This window comes from Camelina sativa, chromosome 13, assembly GCF_030686135.1.
Source record: "Camelina sativa cultivar CO46 ecotype springtype chromosome 13, ASM3068613v1".
In the NCBI taxonomy this organism is placed as follows: Eukaryota; Viridiplantae; Streptophyta; class Magnoliopsida; order Brassicales; family Brassicaceae; genus Camelina; species Camelina sativa.
Window position 1 is genome coordinate 13,403,450 of NC_141892.1, and position 19,472 is coordinate 13,422,921.

Consider the following 19,472-nt stretch of genomic DNA (forward strand, 5'->3'; position numbering starts at 1 on the left):
TAATAATTCAAGTTTCCTACTTAAACTTTATAAATTAAGCCAATTCAACATTTTGATAAACGGTGTTAGTTGACATTTTCAAGTTTGTTTGTTTGTGATCTTTTCATTTTTCTTCTTTCATTTTCAATATAAGCATGAGAGGCTTGATCACTTATAGAATTCAAATCAGCAAATAATATTTTATTCTCTTTTTTCATTCTTGCAACTTTGATCTTCTGCCTTTGAATTTCATTTCTTTCAGAAGAGCCTTTCGTAACAGCTTTGATAAGTTTATAGTATTGCTCTAAAATTTGTTTAAATTGTTCTTCAGAATGTTTTTTCCTAAAAAGAAATTGTTCGCAATGAATTAAGAAGTTTGTAGAAAAGATGTGGAACGTGCATTCGGAGTATCGCAGTCAAGGTTTGCAATCGTGGCTGGACCATCACGCTTATGGAGTAAGAAAGTATTACATGATATAATGACAACATGTATTATAATGCATAATATGATTATAGAAGATGAACGTGATATTGATGCAACAATTGAAGAACGGGTTGAAGTTCCAAGTGCAGAAGTTGAGATGATGAGTGATGATGATGCTCGATTTCAAGAATTTTAAGTTCTACATAGACAAATTAAAGATCGAGAAGCTCATACTGAACTTCAAAACGCGTTAATAGATCATCTGTGGTCGGAATATATTAATTCTGAAATTAGTATGATGTAATTTGTTTTTATTATTTTTAATTTATCCTTTGTAATTTAATATTAACTAGGATTCAAAACCCTCACTACGTCGCGGAGGAAGTATTTCAAAATAAAATTTCAAATTGTAATTATATATTATAAAATTATTTGAATATATATACTAAATAATAGAATTAAATCTTATAAAAAGAAATAAAAAATAGGGCTAAAACTTTATAAATATTAAACATATATAACTGTGATTTTAAAAAACACAACCATCAAAACAAAAACCTATAATAAAAAATAATATGGTAAAAATACTAAACTTTAGTTAAAAATATTAAATAAAAAGTCATAATGAATCGAGAAACCTTTACTTATAATTTGTATGTATTTTTTTGCTTAATTTGTATGTATTATTAGTGTAAGATATTATACGAAAAAATTATTATAAAGAGTAATAAGCATCATAACAGTTATGGATATTTATATTACTCATAAAAAGATATTATGACGAAGTGAGAATATCAAACGAACGATTATAATAAGTAAATACAATTTTCGGATAAAATATTTTTAAAAATATAATAAAGTTCATCTTGAGTGAAAATTTATCAACCAATAATTATAATAAAAATACACAACTTCCATAAATAAATGATGAAATAGATTAAATCTTAAAAAATACATATTTTACAAAAAATTACGATAAATAAATGCAACTGTAATTTACATAATAGTTGATTAAATTTCTTTATTACTATAATCATTTCCAAAATCTTTACTTAGGTTATTGAATAATGTTGGATATTAATCATTAAAATTCATCTTATTTAGATTCAGCATGAAACGAAAAATTTGTGTCAGCAAACAATGATTCATTGATTTTTTAGTTATCTAAGACATGAATCTACAATGAATAGAAGCAACGATTTGATTACTTTTATCGTAAAAACACAACTCTACAATGAAAAAGACACAACTTTGCAATAAACAGACGCAACCGTATGATTTTTTTTTCAAAATAAATATATTACATAGATATTTTATGGTAAAAGATACAACTCTACAATGAACAGACGCAATTGTATGATTTTTCAAATATAAATAGAAAAGAATATTTAACAAAAATGTCCTTTTATATTGAAGTGACAAATCATAATTATTTATTTTCTTCTAAAATTTGAAATTTAGATTTATCATTCCAAAAATCCTTTGTTAAATCAAGAATTGGAGAAATTTCTTTCTTTTAAAAGAATTAATGTTAGAGAATGATTTAGAAAGCTGTAAAAGCCATTGAGATTGAAATTTTATATTATATTGTGTCATGGTAAAAAAAAATGAAAACAGTTCAAACAAACAAATATATATATATATATATATATATCAAAAGATATGAATACACAAACAGTTGCAACTTTAAAAAATAATTAAGAAAAGAAACCCGTTACAATGAAAAATCACAACTTTTCGTAAAACACGCTATTAAATTTTTCTGTAGATTTTATTGGAAAATTATCCTAAAGGCATGTTTGAAAAAATACAACTTTTGGTGGAATTTATTCAAATTGCTATTATATATAGATTAATAAATTAAAATTATTAAATAATTAAGAAAATCTTTATTTTAGTAATATAATAATATAGAATAGTATTTTTAGTGTAATATTTGGTGTTGTGGTTGGAGATAAAAAAATTTAGTGTTATTTCAGCACTAAAATGGTATTATGGTTGGAAATGCCCTAAGTTAAACCATATAATATTTGTCATGGCCCCATAGTTAACAATGCATAGGCCCACTACACTGTCTTTTTTTTTTTTCCTGAAAACTGAAAACTTTAAATAGTAAAGAGGCTAAGGGGTGGTATTGGATTCTAATTTATGAAGATTTTTGAAGAGGTCAACAAAATAATTAAAAGTGAATAATTGAAAAATTGTTAAAGATTGCTAGAGAGTTTTGTTGATTAGTTTTCTAAAATCTTGTAAAGTGGTCCAAACAATCCATGTATTTTAGTGATACTTTTCATGACTTTATTTTTATAAAGAAAGTGTCTAAAATCATGAACCAATAACATAATAATTGAATTCATTAACAATCCTAGATTTTTTTGTTTTAATTGAATAACACAAAACTTTTAATGACTTTATAAAAGTCTGAATCCAAAAACCCAAATTTGTTAAAATTTTAAATGTTTTTTTACAAATCACAAACTAATAACACTAAACTTTAACATAGGTTTAACAAAATCTTGATATAATAACAACAGATTCTACGATTTCTTTAAAATCTTTAAAACTCTATTCAAATCTCAAACCAATAACCTTCACTTATTTCTTTCCGCAAGAAAATAAGATATCATAGTAATCAAACTTAAATTCTTTTACACATTTTTGAGTAACATATCATTCAGGTATCAAAATTTGTATAATATATATATATATATATATATATATATATATATATTTGTTTTGGTAAAACAAATTGTATTGAATGTTGAAGACCTTTGTGATCTCTTTCCTTTCTAGCGAACAAGTGAATGAATACTTTTGTGTGTGTGTATATATATATATATATATATATATATATCACATTTTCAACCTACAACTTATCTAAGCAATCAATCTTATAGAGTTGAAAAGATTAAAAAAAAAAAAGATGGCATACTCAAAAATCGTTATTTTTGCCATCCTAGCTCTGCCTCTTCTACTTTCCGGTTAGTAGTATTGACTCGTAAATATTTGGAACAAAACATTTCACAAGAAATTGTGAATTACATGTGTGTGTTACTTGCAGGTGCTGAAACAAGAAAGGCTGTGTTGCCTGGCAGCGAATTATTCAAAATGTGTTGCAAAAATCAGCCAGAATTTGGAACTTGTGATACAAAAGAAGATGATGAGAGATGCACCCAGATGTGTCTCGATGGTTGTTCCACTAACAAAGGTGGTGGCTGTCAACCTATCTCTGCTGCCCCTGGTTCTGTTTGTTCATGTTACTGTTAATTCTTCTTCTCCTTGGCTAGTTGGCTTTATTGATTGATAAAGGAAAACTATATTTCTTTATGTATCTATCTTCAAAGGAAATAATAATGAAAATTCTTATATATATAGATTCCGAACGTAATACCTTTTTCAATCATACCTTTAATTCTTAAACCATCTCTCAAGTAATAATATAAGAACACAAAACTTATTAAAAAGTTCAGAGCTTGTGAATGGTTTTCATATCTGCAGCTACTACGATGTTGAATCTAGAATTCACACAGTGAATTTGTTTCAGTGGGAACAAATTCACTTCAGATCTCTTCCTCAAAAATTGGATTAAAAATATAAAATAAAGAGGGGTTATGATCTCTTGAAGGAGAAATTAGGGTTTCTCTCAAGAACAAAGAAGAACTAGGGTTTTTCATATTGGTTATTGGATACTTTACAAGGAGGAGATACCCCTCTATTTATATGAATGCATTGATTACAAAATAAGTCTATTTTCCTTAAATCTCGGATGGAAGATATGGTAAATTTCCTCTTCTGATGATCATATCGGGTTTAGGAGGTGATCTCGAGTGACTTCGCCGGGTTTCTGCTTATAAGCCCGTTTAGCTGGCCCAAAAAGAGGGGTCCCTCGGTTTAGTTGATGTACAAGATTACTCAGTTTACCTTCGGTTTAAGTCAGTATGTTGTGGGTGCTAAATCCCGCACCAACATACGAGAGTTCCTTTCTCAACATTTCATCAAGAAATTGTCCACCACCAATCCAAACCATGGGGACAGTTTCACAGCTTCATCCTACATCTGCTTTCTTCACCAGCTCCTTAAGCTCTTCCCTGCTCACATACTTGATCTCAGCCACTTCATATGAGTTTGGTTGAAGCTTCACATCCCGCACGATGAATAGTAGATTGTCAACTGCAAGAAAAAGAAAAATCCAGAGAGTCTCAAATCACCAAAGTCAAAAAGGAGTTAGAAAGAGAAATGATCAAACATTGAAGTTTGTTTAGAACCTGTCTGTGGGGGCCAATTGTGTTGAATCTAGGATTCATACAATGAATTTATTTAGAGGAAAACAAATTCACTTCACAAATCTCTCTCTAAAATGGATCAAAAGCTTCAAGAAGAAAATGGATTTAGATTTCTTGAAAAACAAGTTAGGGTTTTCTTAAGAGATCTTGATAAACTAGTGCTTTTTTGTATTAATTTCTGGATGTTTTACATATGGGAGGAATCCCTCTATTTATATGAATGTCTATATTACAAGATTACTTTATTTTCTTTCAATCTCGGATCAAATATAAGTTAAATTTCCCTAAGTTAGGTCGGAATCGGAGGCGGTCGTGGAGGTTGGTCGGTTGACTTCGTCGTTTAGCTAGCCCAAAAGAGAGATTCCGGGTTTAGTTGTTCTTCAGAATTAATTGATTTACCTTCGGTTTATGTCGGTATGTCGTGGGTGCTAAATCCTGCACCAAGAATCATTAAAATCATTTAAGAATAATATGAAAACTAAAATTCATTCTCAAAATATTTAATTAATACATCCAAGTTAAAGAAGGAAAAAAAAAAAAAAACTAAACTTTCCTGTTAGATTGGATTCTTTTTGTCTTCTATAAAATTGCTAGTGAATCTCATTTCCATCAATGCAAATTTACCTTAGGGGGTGGTATTGGATTCTAATTTATGAATTTTTTTGAAGAGTTTAACAAAATCATTAAAAGTGAATAATTGAAAAATTGTTAAAGATTGCTAGAGAGTTTTGTTGATTAGTTTTCTAAAATCTGGTAAAGTCCTCCAAACAATTCATGTATTTTTATCATATTTTCATGACTATATTTTGTAAAGAAAGTGTCTAAAATCATGAACCAATAACATAATAATTGAATTATCAATCCTATATCTTTTTGTTTTAATTGAATAACACAAAACTTTTAATTACTTTATAAAAGTCTGAATCCAAAAACCCAAATTTGTTAAGATTTTAAATGACTTTTTACAAATCACAAACTAATAACATTAAACTTTAAAATAGGTTTAACAAAATCTTGATCTAATAACAACATATTCAACATAATTTTAAAAATCTTTTAAACTCTATTCAAATCTCAAACCAATAACCTCGCTAAGGGATGATCGATGAGACTAGGACACATGTGAAGAGATAGAATCCTTACCCAAAAACAAAGAGTCTGATTTACGTACTCCGTCAAACACCAACTTGAAGCAGATGACCAAGTGAGATCCAGAGCCGTATAGTGCTCCAGAATCTTGAACCACCAACATGAAACAGATGAAGCATGCATCCCTTCTAACATGAATGGATCCCATCACCAACATATAAACTTAAAATGCAGCATTGATGCATCGTATAGGTGGACAAAAATTGGAGCAATGTTGATTAGGCTGTAAGAAATGTAAGAAATGATCGAACGGAGATTCAAGGATTGGGAGAGAAATTTGTGCCTAAACCGCTTCCATAGTTATTGAAATTAACAGTAAAGTCTGAGGGAAATAAATAGAAACATCGTAAGTTAAAATGACCCACTACATCGAAACATCAGACCACACATAAAAAACAGTACAAGTGCAAGTCTGTCTTCTTTTCCTCGATCTGGTACCCTCCCTTCTCCTACCCAAATGTTGAAATGAGGAAATTTTTGTATATGCTCATAAACTTGGCCACAAATGCTGCACGGTAACACCAACACAATAAGCACCCATATCAATGTAAGAAAGATGATATTATATGCTGTAGCCTGCCAAATGCAGTAACTAGAGAGTTTTAGAGAGTTTTATATACCTTCAATGTGAAATATGGCTTTCTGACCTAATCGCATCCGATGTTCCTGTAAGAAGGGCCAAAGACATATCATCGAGTAAGCCATCAAAACAAAGGATGGGATTGGGAACACAGATGTTGAGATAGAATTCACAAGGTAAGACTGAGAGCGGTGTAACAAATATTCTTACATAATATGCAGCCCAGTGGCAGACTTCAAGCTTTAGCTCTGAGTCCAGTTTCCTCAGCAATTCATGAAGAAGTCTCTGAGAATTGCATAAAACTATAGGTAAAAAGGACAAAAAGGACCCAAATACTTAATATATAGCTGAATTAGGTTATGTTTAAGACCTTTAGAATGACTTCTGGTGGAATGCAATTAACTAGCAATTCATACACCTTTCCACGCACCTGAAATAACCTGAAGAAGCATACAAGAGATGATATAATTCAAAGAATCTTTTAAGTAATATATTGTAAAACTAAATGATTCACTAGAGTCTGACTTTTTAGGGCTTTGTTCCTTCATCATGTCAGTTGCTATTTCAGTAACATACTCTTCCCAATCCATGGGAGATATCACTTGATTACTTGTGAACGGATAGCTACAAAGAAAAAGATCAAGATTAAAGTAATGAAAAGTTAAATTTCTAAAACATGAAACAAACTCATTGATTGTCTGCATAGATACAGTAAATAATATGCTTACTTTTGGACACGACAAGTCTCAAGTGACAAAATAGCTCTTCTAAGACTGCGATTTGATTTTTCAGCAATACGAGCAGCAAAACCCTGGGGCAGTTGCAAACTTTCTTTCTTTGCAACGAACTCCAACACTTTTACTATCTGGTACCAGGGAGATACATTTTTGTTAACAATAATCTTGCATTCTTTTTTTTCTGTGGAAGAAAGTTTACACAGGCCAAATGAAGCAATCTAAATCTTACCGGTGTAATATTTTAACACCGGTAGTCTTTAAGAGACTTCGTAATAAGGATAAAAGCAGATAAACTAGTTTTCTTGCCAATCCAATGAGAAAGTACAGGGAAAAATGGCAAGAAGATGTAAGAAGCTATATCTATATTGTGTAGATCTTAAACAAAAAATGCAATATGAAGATGGGCTATTCTAAGAGAGGATTTGATATGAGTTTACCCACTAAAAGCGACAAAACAAGATTTGGTGTCTCAACACTGAGCTGAACACAAAGCCTCATGCATTATCAACATTCCACAAATTTTCTTGGCTGATTATTTATACCGAAAATATTCTACAAATACAGCGGGAACAGCTTGTGTACCTCTTCCTGCGAAGGTGCATTTATGCGCACATTAAGACAACGAGACTTAATGGCTTCTGTAACCTTTGAAGAGCTGTTACAGCATAAGATGAGACGGCAAGATGAGCTATATTTCTCCATTGTTCTCCGCAGAGAATGTTGAGCTTCTCGTGAGAGCTTGTCAACCTCATTTAATACCAACACTGTCACAACCAAAAATAAACACACAAAATCATGCATTTGAGTACGCCCAAATACTTTAGACAAATATAAGAGATCATCCAACATCGTTATGTGAAAAGAAGTTGAAAAAATTTGGCAGGTCATAGAGGCAAAACTTCACCAAGAAACGATGTAAGCGACGAGAGATAAGTTGATAATTAAGAACATAGAACCATATAAATGTATATAAAAATAAAGACATTCAGCTGGGAAAGCAGCCTTAAATCTAGATATACGAGGATACCATCGAATTGATCATGTTTAGAAAAAAAAAAAAACTATATTATAAACCATAAAATGTAGACCAAGTCAACCGCAGAAGTATACAGATTGAAGATGACATCCAATGCCCTAAAAAAATTATCACTTTTTGTAGATGCTTCAAAGAACTACTATGAGCCCTGACATGCAAAATGTCTCCACTCATGAATCATGATACTGTGATATAGAAAAATAGTCAGGCAGAATATTACCCTTATATCCCTTCTTTCCTTTTGTGTCAATTGGTCTGTTCTTGGCCATTTCTTTAATTATCTCCTGAACGATGTATCGGTCCTGAAAGCCTGCATCACTTGGAGTAAGCTCCACATGATTGGTGCTTGATAATGTAGTCAGCTCGAGATCAATAGTTCTACTCCCAGCCTGCATTGTTCAAAAGTTAACATAACAAAAGATTAAAGACAACAAAATTGACAATTATCACAATGTTATCAAGTTTAAATCCGCCAAGAAGGGCCACCAAAAGAATTGATAGCAAACACAATTCACTTCTCTGCATTAACAAGTTAGATGATACCACCCGAAACACGAGTTACTGATCCAACAAAGAACACAAGATGGACACTAAGCAGCGAGGACCTTTAGAACTAGAAGCAAAGAAACAGAAGAAAAAAAATCATGTGCAACTCACATCAACTTTCCACGCCCTGTTCTCCACTTTCACCTACAGTCAAGTAGTAAAATTAATCAACTTGTCAGTTTCCATATGAAAAAAAAAGTAGCAATCATAAGATAAACATCAATCTAAAGAGGATATAACGAGTCAGAGTTAGTGAGAGAGTTCAAAAAAACACATCTCAACATACAAAAAAAAAACAATTTGCTTTGCTAAACAGCATTAAGGGTTCAAAGTCTTCATCTTTTAGTACTGAGAAAGGGGTTCAATTAAAAAGGATACCTTCTCTGCACTAGCACCATATATCTGCTTGAGAAGCGCCATGATTAGGGTTTTCTTACCCGAACCTGACGGCCCATAAAAGAGCAAATGCGGACAATCTTGCTCGGTAACCTAAGAGGAAAAAATCGAAAAAAAATCAGATTCCAAATCATCGAGAAAAAAATCCCCAAATCTCCTAGGGTTTGAACCTAAAAAAAGGGCGTACCAGTTTCTTGAGATTTTGGGCGATATCTTCATGAACAATGACCTTGTCCAGTAATTTCGGTCTGTACTTGTCGACCCACAACATCTTTGCTTCACCACCGGAGGGTTTTCAGAGAAGACAATGAAAGTGGCGGGAAACAAGTGAATCGTCTTCTTCTTCTTCCTCTCCTCAGCAGTTTTTTTTTTTTTTTTTTTTTTTTTGTGAGATGTCTGTCTTTAGCTCTTTCTACGCTTACTCCCACGTCAGGTTTGAAGAACCGAACCTTCTCTTTCTCTTAGAGTCTATTCGTACCATACCCGGTTCAACAAAGCGGACAATAATAAGGATGCGGATCATTCGGATATGTATAATTTTTATTCAAACAAAACGTATCATGAATTTGATTACATCACTTATCATGAAATTTGAGCTATATACTGTATATCCTAGCTCTTACAACTTCAGTATACTGTAGAATGGGTATTTTTCACCGTGTCTGATTTAGAGTTTCCAATAGATCTTGAATCTGTGGAAAACACCAGTGACCAAACCCCAGAAGAGAATCTCCGCGATAAGGACATACATAAGCACACCAACTCTTCTTGAATGCCAAACTCGGATAAACACGTGCTCCCGTATCCAATTTATCTAAACCAACAGGTTGTTAGTATACATCAATTGGAGTAGTAGTAGTATTAGAAGACAAATAAAGAGCACATTCAGGCCCATTTTCAAATATTTACCAGTGTACTGTGCGGGTGGCGATAGTACCAACCATTGAAGAAAGCAGCCAACATGCCTTCAGCTCCCATCACGTAGACAAGCATTGCGTTCATGCCTATCCATTTTAGAGGCAGAAACATGAGTCCCCACTCTAATATATCGACCTGCAATACCCCCAAAATAACAAAAACCAATGAATCTGTTTTGTCCAAAAGTTTGTCATCAAACGTCTTTAGTTGTCGTCGATGTAGTGGAGCAAGAATTACCAGTGAATACAAGGAAGAGAAGACGAGAGCCGCGGCACCAGAGGTCACGCATATGTAGCTGAAACTGTAGAGTTGTTTGTTCAAAGGCATCACTGCAATACATTTTTGAGTTTGTTATATATGTTAAGAGAAGAGACTGTTTTGAGTTGGATGGATAAAAAAAGCAAGGTCTTTCTCACAGTGGGTGAAATGCAGAGTAAGCCCGAGAGTGAGGAGAACAAGACCGGTGGAGATCCAATGTTTCAACCGAGCTGAATGCCCCTGAAAAAATTGGTAATGTTTGAGATAATGATGTTGAAAAGCCAAAACGGTGAAAGTTCGTCAGAGCTTGAGGCTTTTGTTTCATTTTAGTAAGTTGACCTTCAAGTGTAAGATGATATGTCCAAAATGGACTCCGATGATTGTAGAAAGAATAGCAGATATGGAGCTGCATCAGACAAGTTTCTGAGTGTTATAAACTTCTGAAGATGATGATAGTTCTCAGTTAGTGACTAGGGTGACAAAATTAGACAGACCTTAAGATTCCTTCAGGCTCAAACGGAGCACGGCACCATGACGGTGCATCTTGGCGTAAAGATCCACCATAAGGAGAATCATTGGTGCAAGCCTAAAAACTCAAAAGAAAACATATTAGGATTGAGTCGATTGACATGAACCATATGTAATTAATCAACCCTTCTTTATTTTCTGTAACATAAAACTCAAAAGCACATTAGGATTGACACAAATCATTATGCATTTTTAAAAAATTTCTAGCATGTGTAGAATCTTCGGAGAGAGCGTGCTCAGTCTATAAGCAAGCACAACTACGTAATGTACCTTGGATCGTTTCCACGCAGGACGTTGATACATATGATTAATCCCTAAAACTTGTCTGTCAACATATCCAACAGCATTGCAGGGAGGGTTTAGCTTTCCTCTCACACCACATGATACCTAGGAAGGATTCCCAAAATTTCTTATATTATCTGACCATTTTCACACAACCCTGAGTAATGATCACATAACATACAAACATGGAAAGACTTACAGATTGGATTTTCCCATAGAGAACGCTATTTTTATCATTGACAACAAACTCCCAGTCAGGAACGTAAGTTCCATAGATTGTAGCCAGATAAATCACGAGAACTGATGCACCAACAATCCTGTGAATGTACTAGAAACAAGATTAATTCGAAACTCTAGATCTGACTTTCATGAAATTTTAATTCTAAACTAACTCAAATGTCAGGTTTTACCAATGCCAATAATATGACTTGAATATTGAGAACCTCCCAGTCCCAGATGACATATTCTCCTCATGTAAGTCCTTTGTGAAGATTTCAACCAATGCTATTACCAAGTAAGATAAAGCTATTCTCTACATGAAAACAGAAGAAAAACATGAACCTTCTAAGTTACAATACATAAGTACATAAAATGAACCATGAGCATGAGATAACACCTGAAGAATCCCACAAAACCTCATCATAGTCACATCAACACCATAGCTTAATCCATCAGGAGCATGAGAGAAACCACCTAAACAGCAAAAGAAAATAAACTAGTATCCAAATACATAAATGTTAAATTAAAGAGGCTACAAGGTAAGTTAAATTACCTTGCAATAGAAGACCCCAGAAGAGAAGCTTGCAAGTCCTAAAACCAACCTTCTTACAAGCTTCAAATTTGTGCGAAATCCTCTGAAAATATTGAGAACAGACACAGGTTTTGTAATTCAATTCCTAAGCAACAAACATCAGAACTCTGAGAGCTTACGAATTCCAAAAAAAAACTGACCTTTAAGGACAGAGCAATGGAGACGCCGACGATGAACAAAAAGAAAGGCATTACGAAATCAGCCAAATTGCAACCTTCCCATGGAGCGTGAGCAATCACTGGCCACTCTCCTCCGACGTCATCAACGAGAATCATCAACTGATTCAAGTAAGAAATTTTTTTTAAAAAAACTTAAAGGTTCGAAATTTCGCAGAAGTAAGAGAGAAAGGAAGAAACGTACGGCTACGGTGAGGCCACGGAAAATGTCGAGTGAAGCAAGTCTTTGTCTGTTTCCGGCGAGGCTCCTCCGAGTTGATGAAGCAGTATCATCTTCAGGTACGAGGAGTTGTTGATCTTGACTCTTCTTCTCCACTTTGGTTTTCGCCATTTTTACCTCGACAAGCTCACACCATTATTGGCTCTACTACTTACTCTACACTTTCCAAAAAAAAGATCACAAATTGCTTAACAGGCCGTTAGCTAATTAGTGGGCTGGTTTGATAGCCCATTAACATTTTTTTTTTCTAGGGTTTCTGTGGTTTTTAAAAAGCCGCCGACAAAAACGATATATTAGGGTTTCATCTTCTGCCTGAGCAGCTCAAAACGAGAGAGAGAGAGAGCATAAGAGAGAGTCGCCGTCGTCGTCAAAGAGGTTGGTGGAAATGAAGACGATTCTATCTTCCGAGACGATGGACATCCCCGACAGCGTAACCATTAAGGTTCACGCTAAGGTCATCGAAGTCGAAGGACCTAGAGGCAAACTTGTTCGTGATTTCAAGCATCTCAACCTCGATTTCCAGCTGATCAAGGATCCCGAGACTGGGAAGAAGAAGCTCAAGATCGATTCGTGGTTTGGATCACGCAAAACCAGCGCATCCATTAGAACCGCTCTTAGCCATGTTGATAATCTCATCTCCGGTGTTACCAGAGGGTTCCGGTACAAGATGAGGTTTGTGTACGCTCATTTCCCCATCAATGCTTCTATTGGTGGTGATGGCAAGTCTATTGAGATCCGTAACTTCCTTGGCGAGAAAAAGGTTTTTTTTTTTTTTTTTCTCTCTTTCTTCATCACTGTTTTGGTTTAATCCAAAATGATGGAAGACTGAAGGTAGATAGAAATGTGCTTTATATAATAGGTGAGGAAGGTTGATATGTTGGATGGTGTAACCATTGTTCGATCTGAGAAGGTTAAGGATGAGATTGTTCTTGATGGTAACGATATCGAGCTCGTCTCAAGGTCATGTGCTTTGATCAACCAGGTAACAACACTCTCTAACTAGCAAAGTTTTCATTTTCTTGGGACAAGGTTCAGTCTTTTTTTGTGTTGATGATTGAATTTGATTTCTTGTATAAACTTAAGATTGATGTTATCTATATATGTCTCTTACAACAGAATAATTAGTAAATTTTGCATAGTTTGTATAATAAGCATGACAATTTGTGTTTGGAAGTGTTTTGTTTGGTTGATGTTTGAGTTTTGGGGATCACATTTTGAATAGTGAAACCAAATGAATGGTTTGATTTACATGGGTTTGTTGTTATGTGTAGAAATGTCACGTGAAGAAGAAGGATATCAGGAAGTTTCTTGACGGTATCTATGTCAGCGAGAAAAGCAAGATTGTTGAAGAGGAATAGTTTGATATTTGAATGTTAGTTTTCGTTTTCATGGACCAAATCCACCTGTGTTTGCAAAACTCATTATCCGTTTTTGGCTTTTTTGTTTGGGATTTTATTTACAAGTTTTGGAGACAATCTCATTTACCTAGTCAAATCGTATCGGATTTATATTTAAAAGAGTCGCACACAGATCTTATCAACCTACAACAATGCTACAACTACACTAAAGTAAACCAGAGTTCATCATCTCACAGTATTTCAACATATGCTGCGCTGAATCAATTGAAACTTTCCGATTTGATTAACCAAAAAGCACTGAAGCTGTTAGACACTACACACTTCTTCTCTTCCTTTCAGTTTCCTTCATCTACAGACTACTCAATCCCAAATTAAAAGTGATCATTGCGATTCTGATCTCTGCCCTAAGTTTTCGTTTCTCTAGAATTTGGTGAAGCTTTTATCTCAGCCTCGACTTTGTTTTGACGTTATAATCACTTTCTCCTGTTCTACACAATGATTTATAATACTTACTCTCTACGATTGATACAAGTCATACTTTGTTTCTGTTTCCTTCGATCATACCCCATTCACTTGAAACGTCACTCGAATATGTGATTTAATTGTTCTAATGTTGACATCTGGTCATCTTGCTCTGGCATAGACATAATATTCTAAGATTATGAAATTTGATCACTTAACAGTTATTTTAACTTCAGCAGAAATTACTACCATTGACCGAAGACTCAATTGAAGCGTAAATGAAACAGCATTCTCAAATTTCATATACCGTCAAATTTCACAAGGCAAAAGACAACTTCTGTTTCCAAAAGATCAAAAGGAGGATCCAAAAACACACTCCCTCCCTATCCCTTACATATGTAAATAGAAAACCAATGAAAGACCAACTTCTTATGTAACTCTGGCTTTCTCTACAATCAAACTAACCCAGTAGCAGCAACAAGTGAAGTTAGCAGCGCTTGGTGCCAGCTAAAAACAGAGAAACTCTTAAAAGTTGTTGTATTAACCACGCCCACGACCTGCTCCTGTTTTCACAACACAAGACAATTTGAGTTTAGCTTAAAATATATTAGAGGCAGACACAGAGTTAAGAGTATTCTAGTAAAATCAGAGTTTTGTGACAGCTTTGGCTGTGTATTTTTTTTACCTCTGTTACCACCCATCTTCCCCATTGAAGTTCCTCGGCCTCGGCCTCTGGCCCCTCCATCTTCCATACCACGTCCTCTTCCGCGTCCAACCCCTGGTGGTTTCCTATCTGCACATATACAACCATTACTGATAATTATCAGGAACAGCTTGCATCTGCTTGAAAACCTCCCAATAAATCCGTAACTCTTGCCATTGGATCAAAGCAAAAAAAAAATTGGCTAATTTGTAACGCTTGAGCGTATTGTATTCTCGATTAAATTTTTACAGTTAAGTATTCTCGATGTCTACTCTGGCCAGAGATATTAACACTTAAGAAAACTCTTAAGAATATTTCAGTAAAAGCACAACATAGACAGTGAGAGATACTATACCTGTGCGGGTTTTCTCCTCCTGTACTTTATCAATCACCTGAAGAGAGAAGAAACCAATACAAGTCAGTCAACTCAATCTAGGTTGAAGCAGTAAACACACAAATAGAGAACAGAAACAGCTTATAACTGTCACTTCCAAATAAAGATATAGTGAATGTCAACTGGCTTCAGAAACAAAACACAGCAAAATCCATAAAAGTGAGAAAACATTCTGGTCAGGTAAAACCATTCCCTGTGATATCGTCTAAGACGCACTACAACAAGAGGCACCCTATCTGCTGAACAGAGTTCCACAGAAAAATGCCTCTTGGAGCACATATCTGATTTGGCTAAGCATCATCATTCCAGAGAAAGAAGAACCGAAACGAAAGAAAGAAAGAAAAAAACTCGATCAAGCAAGAGGCATATAAACAAGAAAACATATTACCTCATCAGGAACTCGGAGATACTTGATTGTGTTACCACGGATATAACATTCGGGCATTCTCCAAAACCTGTCTCCGTCCTACAATGTAATCAAGCAGCAACATATCAGAGTCCCAAACTACACAAAATCTCATAACGGAACAGACAAAATGAAAAAAAACTGAATCACCATACAAAAGTAAAAAAAAAAAAAAGAAAAAGATAACCTTTGATGTACAGATGACTTCACGTAGATGGATGTTCATCCAAGTATCACAATTCACCAAATGCCCATTGTAGGTCTCTCCATTCTTAAGCTCCACAAGCTACCAAAACAATTCAATCATCAAAAAGATGCAAACTTTAAGCAATTGCACACAACTATCATAATGCAAAAAACATATAAACCCTTTAACGCAACATCTCAAATTTAAATAGTGCTAGCTCAAACTCAGCTCCATACAATAGACAAAATAAATAATAAAGGATGGAAATTTCACTAACCATCGGATGCCCTTGAGCAGTTTTGAGGAGCGAAAGAGGAAGCTAAACAAACCAAAACAAAAAAAAAAGCTAAGAGTCAGAATTTGAAATAATAATGAAGAAAACAAGACGGAACGAAAAAACAAACCCTAAGTCCATCAAGCAACTTACCATCTTCTCAGATTAGAAGCTTCACGGATCCGTAAAATAGACCTGATAATATAACATAAAACTATCCATAAGATGCGGAAGAACCAAATAAAGTAAAACAGAACAAAACCCTAGTTTGGCTACTTGAAAATTTTCAAAACAAAAGGAAGAACCTTGCTATATACTCAGTAGATCGGCTTCCTCTTTCACAAGAAGATGAAAGCGATTGGGAGAAGAAAGAGAGATCGAAGATTAGGGGGAGGCGACGAAACTTCGAAATCTGTTTGCTTTCTTCGACTTCTCTTTGACAGTGAGAGGGAATTCTAATGAATAATGAATCGCGCTGTTCTTTTTAGTTTTAGGTCAATTGTGAAACTTTTAGCGATTTGCACTCGAGCCCCCTTAACTTTATAATAACTTCGTATTTTCCTTGTAAATCAAGTCTAGATAAAGATATATAACCAATTCAACAACAAATCCGATGTCGTCCAGCGGTTAGGATATCTGGCTTTCACCCAGGAGACCCGGGTTCGATTCCCGGCATCGGAGCTTTTTGCTTTTATTTTTTACTAATATTATCACCAGCAGCCAGCAGTTTGAAATGGTTAATCCGGAGGAGTCTGGAGGAAAATAATAAATCTGTAGTATGTTATTGATGAAATTAATTTACATCACCAATGTCACTTTGAATACAATCACCTAACACATTGTTAAAGCTATTTGCAACCCACAATACTTCACACCTGTCTAAATTAGCAACCAACTGGAACGTTCTTGAGTTTATACCATCGCCAGTAACTTATCTTAATCAAATTCTCGATCAGACAACTGCGTAATCGTCAACATCTAACTGGTTTCAGCACATGAAAAGCTGATAGTCAGGTTCCTGAGTAGTTCCGACATTCAAGTAATTGACATCAACTGCCGTTGTTCCCAAATCATCTGATGGAGAAGGATAAGACAGAAAATTTACAATAGATCATAATTCTGTAAGAGATTTTTGAGTTCATGTCTAATCAAATGTGATATACTCATATACAATGAAGCAAATAGAGGATAAGTGAGATGAGAGAAGGCTTAGAGTTGTTCAGACCTTCGTATATTGTTCTTACAAACTGAACATACTTAGGGATAAGATCCCGGTATATGATTCCATCTGGGTGCGCATCAAGCACCACAAGTACACCTATGGATCAATTAAACATTACAGTTGCTTCACTCGATTCAAAAGAACGTAACACAAGAGAAATTTCTGGAATGAACAAGAGTAGTCATAGATACGTTTGTACGAATCAAAAGGAATGTCAGACCGAAGGTCAGGAAAGGAAAAGTGTTCAGATTTTTAGGAAAGTTCTTTTTTGTTACTCTCGGAGGAGAAGTAATGATACCTGGAGCAACCCAACCTGGACTAGAGTTGCTGGGTAATGGTGCCAGCCATAGGATATTTCTCAAGTTCATTGAATCATCGTACGTCACATCAGATCCTAACACAAAAGAAGTTACAATTATAAACTGAAGATTCAAGGGATTTATGTGACCATTTCTGTATTTCAATGCAAGAAAAATCACAGTCACATGGACAAGAACACAAATTACCTCTCTGGCAATATCCCATGTTGTAAGGAAACACTTTCTTGTCATAAGCTGGATACTCTTTAGCATGAAACCTACCATCAGCAGAAGATACTGATCAACAACACTAGTTAAAATCTTGTAACTATTTCTAGAAACTTCTTCCACAAATCATTACTTATGTTCAACTTCTAGAAATATTGCAACAAGGGTGATAAGAATCAGAAACCATTCTTTATTTATTGATCATGAACTGTTGGTTACATTCAAGAACAAACGAGAACGAACCAAAGCCTAAAGGCTCCCACAATTAACTTAAATGGTAAAGACCTCCTTAATGATCCTTCCTTGTTACTATTTCAAGTGTGTAATGCATATTAAGAAGACTTACAGTATCCCAAGGCGTCCAGTATCTGAGGCAAGAAATAGGTGACCATGGAACAAATCATATCTACTCAATGACACATCCAGTCCAACACTAGGTCCCCTAGATTCAATTAGTTGAAACAAGAACTCGAAATATGAGTTCACTTCCTGTTCATTAGCATCATCAATCAGATCATAACACCATGAGATTATAAAAAAAACACCAATACTGATTCAAAAAAAATAGCTTTTTACCTCTGCTATAAAATGACGACCATATGGAGTTCTTGTGAGCTGGCATTTATTTTTTCTTGATTGTTCAACATTAGGAACCTACACACACGTAAACCGAGTTTAATTAAACCAATTCAATTCAACGACAATATCCACAATCAAACGAACAAAGAACAAACCGGGATCACTTTGGGATCGAGAGTTCGCTGGATTGAACCGGGATCACCACCGGAATCAACAGCGAGACGAGCAAGTTCCAGAATCGGCTCCGGTGGCCACCAGACAAGAGAATTCTCATCTTCAACCTTGCTCCGCTTCTCAACGGCTTCGATTTTACCTGAACAGAGTCCAGTGCGAAGCGAACATCGTCCACATTCGGGTTTAGATTTATCCGGTTTGAAAGGGACGAGGAATTTGAGACACGATTTGATATCTCGAGATACGATTGGGTTGAGAGACGACGCGGCGTAGGATGGTCCGAGAACAGAGATAAGATCGTCGGCGGTGGCTTTGGGCAACGACGACGGAGCATGGGAAACGGAGTGGAATTTGAAGGAAGAAGATGCTGCGATGGAGAAGGAGATGAAGATGGTGAAACGAAGAGGTATGTATGAATTCACCATCGTCGCGTCCTTCCTCTGATTCTTTGGTGAATCCACATTATCTCTTTGAACTTATGGGAGAGAGAGGTTGGAGAATAGAGAGAAAAGTACAGTTTAGGTAGAGACGTGAGCAAATTTGATTTTTCGTTAATCAAAGAAAGAAGCCATTAATTAGGGACAAGCAATCAAATTCGTGTTTTCTTTCTTTATTCCATTTCGGCCCATTAAGAAACCCGTTAAGAGGTACTAAGGCCCGACCCACTAAAGTGCGATCTAATCATCTTGTTAATTTTAAATTTTTAACATCATCCCACAAGATAAAACAAAGTCAAATATTTACATCACCGTTTTCATTATCATTTTTCAATCAGTTTTATGATCAAACACAACTCTGGTTATAGTAGTTTAATAATCTGCAACAAGATTGAAAGATTTTAAATTTACGTTCTTTCATTTTAG

The 19,472-nt window shown here is 34.8% G+C and overlaps 6 protein-coding genes and 2 non-coding genes across 9 annotated transcripts; 3 read left to right on the plus strand and 5 right to left on the minus strand.

Moving 5' to 3' along the window:
- Positions 1 to 3,244: 3,244 nt before the first annotated feature.
- On the plus strand, positions 3,245 to 3,773 carry LOC104736736 (defensin-like protein 24). The gene is made up of 2 exons (XM_019234491.2): positions 3,245 to 3,384; positions 3,465 to 3,773. Exons 1-2 carry the CDS (start codon positions 3,327 to 3,329, stop codon positions 3,668 to 3,670), a joined length of 264 nt encoding a protein of 87 aa, XP_019090036.1. The 5' UTR covers positions 3,245 to 3,326; the 3' UTR covers positions 3,671 to 3,773.
- A 2,338-nt stretch (positions 3,774 to 6,111) lies between these two features.
- On the minus strand, positions 6,112 to 9,598 carry LOC104736737 (replication factor C subunit 3). Its single transcript, XM_010456786.3, has 11 exons — positions 9,318 to 9,598; positions 9,113 to 9,223; positions 8,846 to 8,878; positions 8,409 to 8,577; positions 7,735 to 7,916; positions 7,144 to 7,280; positions 6,941 to 7,039; positions 6,786 to 6,855; positions 6,626 to 6,700; positions 6,456 to 6,501; positions 6,112 to 6,343 (listed from the first exon to the last, which is right to left on the minus strand). The coding sequence occupies exons 1-11, from the start codon at positions 9,399 to 9,401 to the stop codon at positions 6,285 to 6,287; spliced, it is 1,065 nt and encodes a 354-aa protein (XP_010455088.2). The 5' UTR covers positions 9,402 to 9,598; the 3' UTR covers positions 6,112 to 6,284.
- Positions 9,599 to 9,652: 54 nt separating this feature from the next.
- On the minus strand, positions 9,653 to 12,513 carry LOC104736738 (uncharacterized). Of its 2 annotated transcripts, none has more exons than XM_010456787.3 (13): positions 12,288 to 12,513; positions 12,068 to 12,205; positions 11,889 to 11,970; positions 11,733 to 11,809; positions 11,527 to 11,648; positions 11,316 to 11,433; positions 11,105 to 11,221; positions 10,801 to 10,892; positions 10,646 to 10,712; positions 10,465 to 10,546; positions 10,286 to 10,377; positions 10,040 to 10,183; positions 9,653 to 9,944 (listed from the first exon to the last, which is right to left on the minus strand). In XM_010456787.3, exons 1-13 carry the CDS (start codon positions 12,432 to 12,434, stop codon positions 9,798 to 9,800), a joined length of 1,425 nt encoding a protein of 474 aa, XP_010455089.1. In that variant the 5' UTR covers positions 12,435 to 12,513; the 3' UTR covers positions 9,653 to 9,797. The 2 variants fall into 2 exon arrangements, with proteins under 2 accessions (XP_010455089.1, XP_010455090.1); XM_010456788.3 differs by having other exon boundaries at positions 11,527 to 11,620; positions 11,714 to 11,809; positions 12,288 to 12,474.
- Positions 12,514 to 12,572: 59 nt separating this feature from the next.
- LOC104736739 (large ribosomal subunit protein uL6z/uL6y) lies at positions 12,573 to 13,840 on the plus strand. The gene is made up of 3 exons (XM_010456789.3): positions 12,573 to 13,083; positions 13,183 to 13,305; positions 13,595 to 13,840. Exons 1-3 carry the CDS (start codon positions 12,709 to 12,711, stop codon positions 13,679 to 13,681), a joined length of 585 nt encoding a protein of 194 aa, XP_010455091.1. The 5' UTR covers positions 12,573 to 12,708; the 3' UTR covers positions 13,682 to 13,840.
- Positions 13,841 to 14,410: 570 nt separating this feature from the next.
- On the minus strand, positions 14,411 to 16,622 carry LOC104736741 (sm-like protein LSM4). Its single transcript, XM_010456790.3, has 8 exons — positions 16,413 to 16,622; positions 16,261 to 16,302; positions 16,111 to 16,152; positions 15,834 to 15,932; positions 15,629 to 15,706; positions 15,202 to 15,238; positions 14,829 to 14,936; positions 14,411 to 14,706 (listed from the first exon to the last, which is right to left on the minus strand). The coding sequence occupies exons 2-8, from the start codon at positions 16,261 to 16,263 to the stop codon at positions 14,684 to 14,686; spliced, it is 390 nt and encodes a 129-aa protein (XP_010455092.1). The 5' UTR covers positions 16,264 to 16,302; positions 16,413 to 16,622; the 3' UTR covers positions 14,411 to 14,683.
- Positions 15,412 to 15,549, minus strand: LOC147929508 (small nucleolar RNA snoR127). The gene has a single exon (XR_015579098.1). It is a non-coding gene; the product is annotated as a small nucleolar RNA snoR127 (small nucleolar RNA).
- A 94-nt stretch (positions 16,623 to 16,716) lies between the features above and the next one.
- Positions 16,717 to 16,788, plus strand: TRNAE-UUC (transfer RNA glutamic acid (anticodon UUC)). Its single transcript has one exon. It is a non-coding gene; the product is annotated as a tRNA-Glu (tRNA).
- Positions 16,789 to 16,868: 80 nt separating this feature from the next.
- Positions 16,869 to 19,196, minus strand: LOC104736742 (uncharacterized). The gene is made up of 7 exons (XM_010456791.3): positions 18,591 to 19,196; positions 18,433 to 18,510; positions 18,203 to 18,345; positions 17,836 to 17,906; positions 17,628 to 17,723; positions 17,333 to 17,425; positions 16,869 to 17,181 (listed from the first exon to the last, which is right to left on the minus strand). Exons 1-7 carry the CDS (start codon positions 19,032 to 19,034, stop codon positions 17,096 to 17,098), a joined length of 1,011 nt encoding a protein of 336 aa, XP_010455093.2. The 5' UTR covers positions 19,035 to 19,196; the 3' UTR covers positions 16,869 to 17,095.
- Between the last annotated feature and the right edge of the window lie 276 nt (positions 19,197 to 19,472).

Excerpts from the sequence above, each read along its gene's own strand:
- LOC104736739 (XM_010456789.3), top strand. The coding sequence starts at position 12,709 with ATGAAGACGATTCTATCTTCCGAGACGATGGACATCCCCGACAGCGTA. Across the intron at positions 13,084-13,182 it reads ACTTCCTTGGCGAGAAAAAG|GTGAGGAAGGTTGATATGTT; the intron begins GTTTTTTTTTTT and ends TTTATATAATAG. Across the intron at positions 13,306-13,594 it reads CATGTGCTTTGATCAACCAG|AAATGTCACGTGAAGAAGAA; the intron begins GTAACAACACTC and ends TGTTATGTGTAG.
- LOC104736737 (XM_010456786.3), bottom strand. The coding sequence starts at position 9,401 with ATGTTGTGGGTCGACAAGTACAGACCGAAATTACTGGACAAGGTCATT. Across the intron at positions 9,224-9,317 it reads CCCAAAATCTCAAGAAACTG|GTTACCGAGCAAGATTGTCC; the intron begins GTACGCCCTTTT and ends TTTTCCTCTTAG. Across the intron at positions 8,879-9,112 it reads ATGGTGCTAGTGCAGAGAAG|GTGAAAGTGGAGAACAGGGC; the intron begins GTATCCTTTTTA and ends ACTTGACTGTAG.
- LOC104736736 (XM_019234491.2), top strand. The coding sequence starts at position 3,327 with ATGGCATACTCAAAAATCGTTATTTTTGCCATCCTAGCTCTGCCTCTT. Across the intron at positions 3,385-3,464 it reads TCTGCCTCTTCTACTTTCCG|GTGCTGAAACAAGAAAGGCT; the intron begins GTTAGTAGTATT and ends TGTTACTTGCAG.
- LOC104736738 (XM_010456787.3), bottom strand. The coding sequence starts at position 12,434 with ATGGCGAAAACCAAAGTGGAGAAGAAGAGTCAAGATCAACAACTCCTC. Across the intron at positions 11,810-11,888 it reads CTGGGGTCTTCTATTGCAAG|GTGGTTTCTCTCATGCTCCT; the intron begins GTAATTTAACTT and ends TTTGCTGTTTAG. Across the intron at positions 11,434-11,526 it reads AAGTCATATTATTGGCATTG|GATTGTTGGTGCATCAGTTC; the intron begins GTAAAACCTGAC and ends GTACATTCACAG.
- LOC104736742 (XM_010456791.3), bottom strand. The coding sequence starts at position 19,034 with ATGGTGAATTCATACATACCTCTTCGTTTCACCATCTTCATCTCCTTC. Across the intron at positions 17,426-17,627 it reads TCCAGGTTGGGTTGCTCCAG|GTGTACTTGTGGTGCTTGAT; the intron begins GTATCATTACTT and ends ATTGATCCATAG. Across the intron at positions 17,182-17,332 it reads TGTAAGAACAATATACGAAG|ATGATTTGGGAACAACGGCA; the intron begins GTCTGAACAACT and ends CTTCTCCATCAG.
- LOC104736741 (XM_010456790.3), bottom strand. Across the intron at positions 15,707-15,833 it reads AAGTCATCTGTACATCAAAG|GACGGAGACAGGTTTTGGAG; the intron begins GTTATCTTTTTC and ends ATTACATTGTAG. Across the intron at positions 14,707-14,828 it reads GAAGATGGGTGGTAACAGAG|GAGCAGGTCGTGGGCGTGGT; the intron begins GTAAAAAAAATA and ends TTGTGAAAACAG.